Below are 12,158 nucleotides of genomic sequence, written 5' to 3'. Positions count from 1 at the left end.
TTGTGCTTATTGCTGCCTCTGGGATAAGTCAGCCTAATACAGGAAAGTTTATTTCTCTTTTTTAATTTTTTTTTTCAATTTCCAGCCTCACTAAAAGGTTAAAAATGTTATTCTCTGGGAAGGGCATTGTAAACCAGAAGTAAGAAAAACTCCAAATTAATATATATTTTGTGGATTTTGGAAGAAAGTGCTCAAATAGTAATAGCCTCAACTCACTTTCCCTCTGACTAACATCACTTCTAGAAAGCCATTGAAAATACCTGGGTGTTCCGAGATCATTTAGGTTTGTTATATTAGAGGATCATCAGAAAAAGAAAGAACCAAGGGTCTGTGTAGACTCATCCATTGTAACTGATTTGTGCTTGTGGTGCAGGATGGTCATGGTGGAGGAGGCTGTGCCTGTGCAGGGCAGGGAGTCATGGGAATTCTCACACCTTCTGTGCAATTTCTTTGCAAACCTAAAACTGCTCTAAAATAAAATTTATGGTAAGTAGTGACAGAAACATTTGAAAGACAATTTTGCCTCCTTTTAAGAATCATACTTACCCTTAACACATGATCAAATAACCTTGCTCCAAATTATTTATGCATCTAATTTGAACTGTTCACAGTAGCACCTTCATGGAATGCTTGTATCAACTTTATTGAGTGTGGCCTTTCCCACTCTGTCAATTTGGCTTATATGGTGGCTCTGGTGGCTCTTGAATGGAATATTTCTCTTACAGTTAGACTGTGTTTCTGTTGTTCTCAAATATATAACCCATTTTCTAAACAGTCTTAAACTGAATAACTCCTGACATTTCCTCAGCCCAGCACAGCTGAGTCCTCCCTCAGGGTTTCTGACACTCTGAGGATGTGGTTTTCACACTGTGTCTGCCGCACAGTAATACATGGCCGTGTCCTCAGATCTCAGGCTGCTCAGCTCCATGTAGGCTGTGCTCGTGGATGTGTCGGCGGTAATCGTGACTCTGCCCTGGAACTTCTGTGCGTAGTTTGTTATACCAGCAACAGGGATAATCACTCCCATCCACTCAAGCCCTTGTCCAGGGGCCTGTCGCACCCAGCTGATAGCAGAGCTGTCGAAGGTGAATCCAGAAGCCTTGCAGGAGACCTTCACTGAGGCCCCAGGCTTCTTCACCTCAGCCCCAGACTGCACCAGCTGCTCCTGGGAGTGGGCACCTGCGGACACAGTAGAGAATGACAGTCCCCTAAACTGGAAAAAAATCCCCTCCTCAGCCCTGGAACTAGTTGGCCCTTTACCTGGAGCTACTGCCAGCAAGCAGAAGATCGTCCAGGTCCAGTCCATGGTGAAGAGCTTTCCTCTCAGGGGCTTCTGTAGAGAAGGGATGCGGCTGTTGGGCGATGCTTTCAGGGCCCAGATGTATCCATATTTACCTCAGTAGATCTAAGGTTATTTGCATATTCATGAGACAGATTATTTCATACCTCAAAGCCTGATCGAGGATGAGAAAGAGAAGATAGATGACCCATCCACCACGCAGGAGTGGGATGCTGATGGTCCAAGCCCTAATGCTGCTTGAGAAAATGCATGCCCTGCTCCACTGCTATTCATGGACAGGATCCTTTCACTGAAGAACAAGTCCCCACAGATTACGCTCCTCACTCTGATCCCATATTTCATTAGCATCAAGACCATCTGATCATTTCGGGACTATAACTGTCCATGACACTGAGCACGTGCCTTGGCCCCATCATGGTCCCCTCAGGCACCAGCACAGCTCACTGTTGACCTGAGAAACTGACTGTGGATGTTCCAGGTGACTCTCCAGCAGGTTCCTCTGAGATCCGCTGGGCGCTCCTGAGACAGTGTCCCCATCACCCGCCTGGTGTCTTGATTCCCCAGGATCTTCAGCAGAAACACTCTGGGTTTACAGAATTGCCCTGAGGTACATAATTGGAGATGATTTTCTTATATCACAGAAACGAGAGTCAGAAGTTGAAACAGGAGTTTGGAGTTCTTTATGAACTCATGCTCCCAAAATAACTTCCAAGGAATTTGTGTTTTGGATAATTATGGATTTTATATTCGTCTCTGTTTATTAGTATTTTGTGAAGTATTTACAGACTTTCAGTTCATATCCAGAGATCCTGATCTTTCCATATTGATTTCTGACTCATTAGGTTTGTGCACCTGCCACACTCTCAGATCTACCACTGCCCTGTCACTCACACAATGTAGGCAACATTACTTAACACTGAAATCTGAATTTTTTGTTCATAGGAATATAGTGACTCCTGCAATTCTGTACCCATTGAATTAGTAAAATCATGCCTATTCTTCATATTCTCACTATTAAGGTATTTCTAATCCTAGAAGCCCAATTTAAAAAATAGTTATTACTGCCTTAAGTTATATGAATTGTTCCATTGTAGCAGGATATTTGAAGGCATATCAGCAATTCGTTGAACAGTTATTTTAGATTTTTTTTTTCTGATGAAGGAAAACTGAGGCCTTGGGAGGAAACCTCCTCCCCAGCCTCCTGTTCTGGGGCTGGACCCGGTGCTGCATGGCTCCTGAGTGCCCCCCCTGCCCAGCCCTTACATTGCAAGGAGGTTTCTGTCAGGGCTCACAAAACCTTTTCTCCCAAGTCTTTAGTCCAGCATAAAGTGACTGTGCCCTGGCTTAGAATACTCTTTCAGCGACAATATATGCTGCCAACACCATCTCTTGAAACAATTGATTAGCCTAACTAAACCTGTTGAATTCTGCAGAAAGACCCAAAGAAAAGATTCTAGGACACAGGAGGGAGCCAGTTCTCTGAAGCTCCAGATGCACTAAATTCACAGTGGAGACACAGCGAATACAAGAACTTGTAGGGGTTTGGGCAGGGTCGTGTTTCTTCGTGAGGCTCTTGTAGTTGAACGTTGCAGCTGAGAATACCTGCGGGTGTAGATCTATTCAGATGAAAGCCATCTCTGTATCTCCTAGTCCAATAACACACATTTTCCCTTCTTCCCTGTGTGTAGCCTGTAGAAAGTGCCTCCTTCACTGACACTAGGTCTAGCTTGATGCCATGTTTTTGTCCTAGAGAGCGAAGACAAACAGGATACAAGTGGAGACTTGGGAAGGGCATGCAGTTTTTTTTTTTTTTTCTTTTTCCTTAGCTAGGAATCCTGCAAATGGCCCATGGTAACAGAATCGGCAGTCAATACGGGAGTTGCTAAGACCTTGTCTTTACAGAGTTGATGTCAGAGGCTTCAGATCACTCTTCTGGTCCTTGTCCTACGCTCTGGGCCAATCTCTTTCAGTTGCCCGGTTCGCCTCCGCTGATAAGGAGTCTTGGTGCATTCCACACCTTTATCTTAATTTGTGCTTCCCCGGAAGTATATGTAGTTACAATTGATCTTAATAATTCAGTGCTCTTCTTTCTCTGGAAGTTGTCCTATACACAGAGCTCCAGAGGTCAAAACTGATTGCTTTCCCTTTTCCCGGCTGGAACATTACAGGATTCTTATCCTATTGGCTATTTAAAACCCCATTTCATGATAAATGAAGCCTGCTGTGAGGGTGTCTGTAATTGAGATGGGACTGCTTTCCCTTACATGGATAAGTGCTAGAAAGGTCCTTCCCCTGGATCTTCTATCTGGAGCAGTTTCTCTGTGTGGATTTCTCAGAGTTTATGTCTCTTGATGACTTAGCCATGAAATAATCTATCGCAAGTCTCACAAACAAAAAACCTGGAGGTTGCTGGATGCAAAAAACCACAACAGTGTGGGGTGTGGGGTCTCCAGGATTTTGCATCCTCATACGGTCAGACTGCCCTCTTTGTTTATGTAGTTTCAGATTTACATATAACAAACCCCACAGCCAGGCGTATCTGAATTGCCACATTCCCATTATAAACTCACTGGAGCAGCAACTGAGGGTAATCATCACATTGACTCAGAGAAACGTGGGTCCAATACAACTGTTTTCTTGTAGCTCAGAGAAGCATCATTGATTCACTTGAGTGGACATTTCTTTCCTGAAACAGCCTCACTACCAACTATACTAAAGAGTTGCTATGGAGCCGCTGTGGGGTTGGATTTCTTCCGTCAGCCTGTCATCAGGGTGTTTGGAATGATGTAGACCTTTAAACTTAGATGCTAATAATTCCCACTGTTATTGAAATGGCTGGCAGCCCCCAATCTCCCCTCCACTCACCTGAATATATCCAAGAACCCCACGAACCTCAGGACTCTCTTTTTCATGGATGACTCTGAGGATTGTCAGTCTGCTCAGTGCCACAGTCAGAGGCATCCAATGTAGGATTCTGAGTCCAGCTGATATGTTGAGCCCATAACATAGGACACTTATACAAGAGTGGCCTCTTCATGTCAGTGCCAATCAACATTTAATTCAGGGGCACAATTTTCAGTGCATTGAGTTTAAAGTTTCATAATTCTTAAGAGAGGCACAAACTGACTGGTTTTGCAGAAGAAATAGGCTCATGGTTAGAAGAAAGCTGACCGCCCCCAGGAAGAGTCTGTTTAAGTAAGCACCTGAAACATGATGTTCTGAAACCTTGTGAAAATTCATTTCCTGGAGTGAAAAACCGGAAAGTAATTCTCAATTCATTAGAAGAAACCTTATCAGAAATTTTATCAATGCAGGCAGTCAAATTCCAGTAAGTCAATCCTTGGGTTTATGTTTCACAGCTCAAGAAGGAATAAAAGAAATCGACATAATTGGAAGGCTATTCCAACCGAGGGACTTTTGACCTATTTAGTTAATACACCAGTATTCACTCAAAGACACTCTCCTATGGGATCTTCAACTTAAGCAGATCTCTGTAACCTACGAAAACTTTTCTCACTTATTTTTCTCTAGACACCCGTAAAAGCTAAAACACATCTTGTATATTTGTGCATGAGTGATCTATAGAAGTACTTTCTATATTAATGAAAGTTTATGGAAACATGAGAGCTTCATCACTATTGTGAACTCACACTTCACTGGTTTCCAAAATTCTCCACCTATGTGATGAGGCAACGGGTTGCCTCTGAGAATACACTGATTTTTGGATTGAACATGTTCTCCACTCCTCGCTTGACTGCATGGTTCCTCGCTCATACAGATGTGTCTATAACTGAAACCCAACACTGATATCCAGCAGATTTTCCTCTTACGAGATTCATATTCTCCTCTCTCTTTCTTTTCTTTTTTTCTTTCTTTCTTTCTATCGTTCTTTCTTCCTTCCTTCTTCCTTTCTTTCTCCGCATGTCTCTATCTCTCTATTTTTCTCTGTCATTACTATTATTAATGAATCATCCTGAATCCTGCCAAAGACTCCGTCCCTCATTCTGCAATATTCTGACCAAAGATAATTAGGGGAAAACTCATCTTTGGCCAAGGTGGGAAAAACTTTCTAGACTTCCACTAGATTTATTAGAGCCTCATATGAAGAGCCATGATAAACATTATCTGTTTTTGGATTATACCTCAAATCTAAAACTGCTCTTCATAGTGGTTATGACATTCTAGATTCTCACCATTACCATTATGCAAACAGTGTGGTGGCTTCTAAATAAATTAAACAAAAATACCATATGACCAGTGATCCAGCTTAGGGAAATATACCCAAAGGAGATGAAATTACCACCTTGTGAAGATACCTGCTCTCCTATGCTTATTGCAGTGCCATTCACAACAGCCAAGATATGAAAACTAAGTGTTCGTCAATGGACAAATGGATAAAGACAATGTGGTATTTGTACACAATGTAACATTATTACGCCTTATAAATAAGGAAATGCTGCCATTTTCCACAAGACAGATGGATTCCCACCGCCACTAGCAATGTATTTTATCCATTGCAGCCCCTCCCTGAGAACTGGCAGATCCAGGTCCAGTAGTAAGGACTGGTTGTGATGGAGTGGCCAGAAAGAGTTGCAGGTGAGGCTGAGCATCAATGTGAGGTCTTCATGTCCAGGGCCCACTCCTGCAGCTGCTCCTGGGACAGGGCATGTGAGTGCATGGAGAATCCATCCCTGTCAGTCACATGTACCTGCACTCACCACATAGACCCATGTCTGACATCTGAGACACTCACGCTGGGGAGCTGTCTCTAGGCACAGGAGAAGATACAATAATGCCATCTTCTTCATGAACACAACTCTGCATTCCCCAGATACCTCAGCTCTGCCTGAGGGGAGAGCTGTTAGCTTCCACAGTCCAAAAGCATTTCATACCCTGGAGCCTAAAGAATACTTTGGATGTGGCAAAGCCTTGTACTTATAAGAGAGAGGGACAGAGGTCAGACTCCCCGTGGATCTGAATATGATTTATTGTTGTCTGTTTATTTTCAGATTGACATGAAACACTTCCTTGCCAAAAACTACAACCCATGACAGTTCAGAAAATTTGCTTTATTCCTGGTTTCCCACCTGTGACATTTGAACTTGTGTATCAAGTGAGCAATGTGCATACCTTACAGAAGCAATTGCAAATAACTCTCTAAGTCATCACTATTACATAAATTCTGCCCTGTCCTTACTGCCAAATATCTTCTGGAAAGATTTAAGTAAAATAAATCATAAATTGCAACCTTAAATTATAAGTAGCATAATGTTCAGAAACTCAGGAACTCCCTTTGCCAAAGGTACCCCCACTAGAACTTACAACCCATGGTCTCCTTCCTCAAGGACACACACATTATCACCCTATGACTTGATTCATCACAAGCCCATGTGTTTTCCATTTTACCTTCAATATTATACTCTGATTCATCACAGGCAGATACAGCAAAGTATTACAGGGAATTAACGTGGTAGGCAGAAACATTCAACAGGATGTTAAAAATGCCTTCCCATCACATCTTCCTAAATAGCTTCTTTACTGCTGTCAACTTGGAAATTGTTTTAGCAGAGACATCAGAGAGAAACAGCCTCAAATATTGTAAAGGGGGCTAATTACCATTAAAAACAATGCAGCAGTGACTCCAGGATGTCAATCCACAGGTTTCTGAAGTGAAAATGAGGTGAGTTACGTAAGTTGTTTTGAGAGGATTTTCCCGTGCTTGTAAAATCAATACCAAGGTTGTCATCAGTGTAGGGTTAAACAGTGATCTGCTGGGAAGATGTCCTTGTAGTCGTGATTTTTGTAAGGTTGTAGTGACTTCTATCCAAGGTTGTGGTTAAGCAGAATCCATTGATGGTAGTTCTTGTTATCAGGAGTATGTGCATGAGAAACTTCCTTCATAGTCATTCCTAGTTCCATTTTTCAGGGCGTTAACACGAGTGGTTCCATTTTTATTCTGAAAACTTTCACACCCTCTTTCTAACACTACTGGTGAGGAAGGTGACTCTGTGGTAGTTTGCACAGGACAGGATAAATTTCACATCCACATCCCATTTTGTCCACACAAGCTCATCCCCTTCACTACCCTTGGCCACTTGCATTCCCAGGTGAGTCTCCACACAACACACTGCAGGGTGCTGAGCAATGGGAGAGAAGAAAGTCCCATCAGCCTCTCCCACATGGATGCAGGAGCCACAGCCTGAGCCACACCTGAGCTGAAGGGAATGGACTTGAGGCCTGGAGCTTTGACAGCATGAACTACATCCCCACTTTATAGGGGAGCAGGAACACTACAAGGAAAAGCAAGAAGAACAACAACAAATAAAAAGAAATAGAATGGACTAAGAGCAAAAGGGGCCCCAGATCAGTGCTGATACTGATTTGCATACTTTAGTGTCAGGAAAAGGGTCAGACGTGAAACCTGTGAGGTTCTACATGACACTGACCATGATCTAGACTCTCTATGGCTGTGATCAAAATTCCTAAAGACTGTTTTAGTCAGAGAGGCTTCTGTCCTGAGTCTGATTGGAGAAGTCTCACCAGGCACCCTGAGATTCCTCAGGATTCTGATCCTGGTGACCATGGTTGAGGACTTTTCATCTCTATAAGCATCAATCTGCATTTTGTGCATATGGGAATAGGTTCTCATATTAAAATAATCATTTAAAAATATGTAGCGATGACACTGGTAAGCACAGAATTCTGAATTTAAAGAGATTCCCTAGAGAAATGGTAAAAGATGAAGTCCCACATCCTGACACGAAATCAGCCTCAGTGTGCACCTGCCTCTGGGGCTGGCGCTAATCAGTGACTCCTGAGCGCCCCCTGCAGCTTATTTCCTCCAGCATCCGTGCAGGGAGGTTTGTGTCTGGGCTCACATTAATTTCCCCTCACTGTGTCTCTTGCACAGTAATACACAGCCGTGTCCTCGGCTCTCAGGCTGTTCATTTGAAGATACAAGGAGTTCTTGGTGTTGTCTCTGGAGATGGTGAATCTGCCCTTCACGGCGTCTGCATAGTATGTGTCACCACCAGGACCAATAGCTGATACCCACTCCAGACCCTTCCCTGGAGCCTGGTGAACCCACTGCATAGCATAGCTACTGAAGGTGAATCCAGAGGCTGCACAGGACAGTCTCAGGGAACCATCAGGCTGTACCAAACCTCCCCCAGACTCCGTCAGTTGCACCTCACACTGGACACCTGCAAACACAGAGACACCATGATCAGAAATTGCCACACATATTCACTGTTTCTCTCATTCATGTCCACTCACACTCAATATCTCTAGTTCTCCATGAATCACCTTCTAATATGGCAACAAGGAAAACCCAGCTCAGCACAAACTCCATGGTGAGTCCTGTGTGTTCAGTCCTGATCACTGAATGAAACACCTGGGAATCCCAAGGCTGGGGCTCCTCTCCCAGAGCTGCAGGGTCAGGGCTGGGCTGCTTTTCATCAGCAGAGGGAGGGACCTATTTGCATATCTCCTACTATATAGCAAGCTCTGGGGTTGGACACCTGAGGAGAGGGCAGGGCCCAGAGCAGATGAGCGCATCCTTTGGGATTTTTATGGCAATGATTGCATTTGGGAAAAATCTGTCTTATTGTGATATTGCTCTGTGTAAACATTTAACAGCTATCATACTTTTTGTTATTTTTACCTATGTGTATAGATTATGTTATGTAGGAGTCAGTGCATTCTTTATTTACAGATGTAAAAGTGAACCCACACATGGAGGGTCTAGGTATGTGTCTAAGGGCTTATATCTGGCATCAATGAGTCCTAGTATCTGGGCCTATGCTCATCACAGCTGGCCTCAATTGCTCTCTGAACCAACTCTTGGACAGAGTTGCTGCATTTACCAAAAACTACAGAGATATCTAGTGGTCAGACAGATAAATTTTTGGTGTGTCTGACATTTAACAAATCTATTTGTTCCTTCCTATCATCCCTCTTTTGTCTAAAGTTTCAGTTGTTACTTGTAATAAATTTTACGAGTTTTAATTGACAGATGATAAAATTCATATATTTAACCTGTGCAATAGTAAACTTTGAAAAAAAAATCTGTTTTGAAGATGACAAGTCGACTTCCGTCAGCATTCCTCTTGATCTTTTATTTATTTTTATTATTCTCCTTCCCTTTTTCTACCATTTCTTTATAAAACTACTGATGTTTTCACGTTTCTTTAGACTAGTTTTTATTTTCTATAATTTATAAGAATAAAATAATATAGTATATACTCATGTATCTGGCTTATTTTTATCAATAGAAATACTAAGAATTAAACCATTTTATGTTGTATGTGTTTATTTTTTATAAATAATGGGGAGCATTTCAGCAAACAAATGTAGCATAATTTGTTTTTCTATTAAGATGCTAATTGATATTTGAATTTTTCATTACACTGGGTCTTACTAATAAAGCTGCTACTCAATTCGGTCATGTACAAAAATGATAAATTATATATAAATTTTATAAATATACTTATTTTTGCAACAACAATAACAGATAAACAGAAGAATGTTCTATTTGGCAACTTTAATATTTCAGATAACTGAAGTTATGAGATAAGAAATGAATCTGTAAACCAAAGAGAATCTGAGACTAATCTCAATAGATTTAGTAAGTTCATTTTTCCAAGATTAAGGACATGCCCATGACACAGCCTCAGGGAGTCCTGACATATGTGCCCAAGGTTGTGGGGCACAGCTTGGTTTTATACAATTTAGGGAGACACGAGATATTAATTAATACATGTAAGATGTATATTGATTTAGTTGAAAAAGGCAGGACATATTGAAGTTGGGGGGAGAGTTTCTAGGTCATAGGTAGGTATGAGACAAATGATTGCATTCTTTTGAGTTTCTGATTAGCCTTTAACTGAATGTACAATTTACAGGAATAGTCACATAGGCCTTCGTCTGGCTTAGCGAAACAACAGAGCAAATGGAGCAATGAGATGTGCATTTGACTTACGTGAGCAGAAAAACACGGTCTGTCCTTGGTCCACAAGGATTTTCTTCCTTGTGGTCAAATTTTGAAGGAGGTATGTAGCTTTTAAAAACGTGAGCAGCTGTCATTTTAGGGAAAGAATGGGAGGTGGGTTTGCCCCAAACCATTTTTAGCTTGACTTTTCCCTTTGGCTTAGTGATATGGGGCACCCAAAGATTTATTTTCCTTTCACAATCAAGGAAACCTTGGGAGAAACAAGTTCTTGTAGAGACAAACAAAGCCATAGTGTTAGCTAAACTGAGGCCGAGGCTGCCATATGAAATGTAGCCTCTTACAAGATAAAGCTACAAACATGTGTTGGATCGTTTAAGTTCCAGTGTGGTAAATTTCTTGTCGTGTGAAATTCTCAGGAACCGGCCGGGCGCGGTGGCTCACGCCTGTAATCCCAGCACTTTGGGAGGCCCAGGCGGGTGGATCACGAGGTCAGCAGATCGAGACAGTCCTGGCTAACAATGCGAAACCCCGTCTCTACTAAAAATACAAAAAATTAGCCAGGTGAGGTGGCGGCGCCTGTAGTCCCAGCTACTCGGGAGGCTGAGGCAGGAGAATGGCGGGAACCTGGGAGGTGGAGCTTGCAGTGAGTCGAGATCGCGCCACTGCACTCCAGCCTGGGTGACAGAACCATTCCCCTACTCAAAAAAAAAGAAAAAAGAAAAAAAAGAAAAAGAAAAAAAATATCAGGAATCACATAAAGAACGGTATTGATAAAGTAAATTAACTATGGCCTGAGAAGGACTCCGTACTTCTATGTTTGAGTCCTTGTGAACAAACTGTAACCTACCTGAATAGGTGGACAAGATTGAACACCTAACTTACGAGTGTGCACTTGTAACTATAGCTGAGACTTGGCCAATTCCAGCAGCCACAGCTCAACCACTCATACACTCTTGAGTGTTCAAACTGTGTTTAAATGAGACAAACATCATCCTGTAAGCAACCCAGCTGTTTCTGTTCCTCACTTCTGATGTCTCGACATCATTTTCAAAAATCTATAAATCTTTCTCCACCACGTGGCTGCCCTGAAGTCTCTTTGAATGTGCTGTAATTCTGGTGGCTGCCCAATTCACAAATCATGCATTGCTCAATTAAATTCCTTTAAACTTAATTTGGCTTAAGGTTTTCTTTATTATTATTATTATTATTATTATTATTATTATTATACTTTAAGGTCTAGGGTACATGTGCATAATGTGCAGGTTTGTTACATATGTATACTTGTGCCATGTTGGTGTGCTGCACCCATCAACTCGTCAGCACCCATCAATTCATTATTTATATCATGTATAACTCCCAATGCAATCCCTCCCCCCTCCCAAGGTTTTCTTTTATCAGCATTCCTATCCAATTGAATCCCTTTGTCATAGAATGGGGACAGTCAGAAAAATCCTCCTTTCCCAAAGTGTCTGTCTGAGAGAGAAGGTAAGCCCATACTTCTGAACTGCATTCAGACCCACCCCCCCATCAGCACTACAGAACTAAGGATTCACCCTGCAGGGATCACCACTGAAACCATTATTCCAGAGGTGCTGGTGGAGCCCTAGAGGAAATGGGATAAAAACTGAGGTTCTCACTGAAGTTCCATCGAAATTCACCTCCTCTCTGTTGTGGAATCAAATCCTTAATCTGCAGGGCATGGCAGCAGATCTAGAAGGTGATGAAAACAGTGGAAAATATTGGAGCTGTGGGAGGGAACAACTGGGAAAAACAGGAGAAAATCCTATACGTATTTAACTCTGTAGACTTCAAGCTATTTACATGTTAACTAGGCAGAATATTTTATAGCTAAAGACCTGATATAGCATGAGAAATAACAGAGAGATGACACGTGGAGAATGCAACAGT

General features: G+C 42.1%; 2 gene segments (V, D, J or C); both read right to left on the bottom strand.

Moving 5' to 3' along the window:
- Positions 1-862: 862 nt before the first annotated feature.
- LOC115897456 lies at positions 863-1,359 on the bottom strand. The segment is given in 2 exon segments: positions 863-1,179; positions 1,261-1,359. Coding segments are annotated over 2 exon segments (363 nt in total).
- Positions 1,360-8,179: 6,820 nt separating this feature from the next.
- LOC115897616 lies at positions 8,180-8,684 on the bottom strand. The segment is given in 2 exon segments: positions 8,180-8,502; positions 8,606-8,684. Coding segments are annotated over 2 exon segments (369 nt in total).
- Between the last annotated feature and the right edge of the window lie 3,474 nt (positions 8,685-12,158).

Source organism: Rhinopithecus roxellana, chromosome 5 (assembly GCF_007565055.1).
Source record: "Rhinopithecus roxellana isolate Shanxi Qingling chromosome 5, ASM756505v1, whole genome shotgun sequence".
In the NCBI taxonomy this organism is placed as follows: domain Eukaryota; kingdom Metazoa; phylum Chordata; class Mammalia; order Primates; family Cercopithecidae; genus Rhinopithecus; species Rhinopithecus roxellana.
The sequence above is the reverse complement of the archived record's forward strand: the minus strand, read 5'-3'. Positions and strand labels throughout refer to the sequence as shown.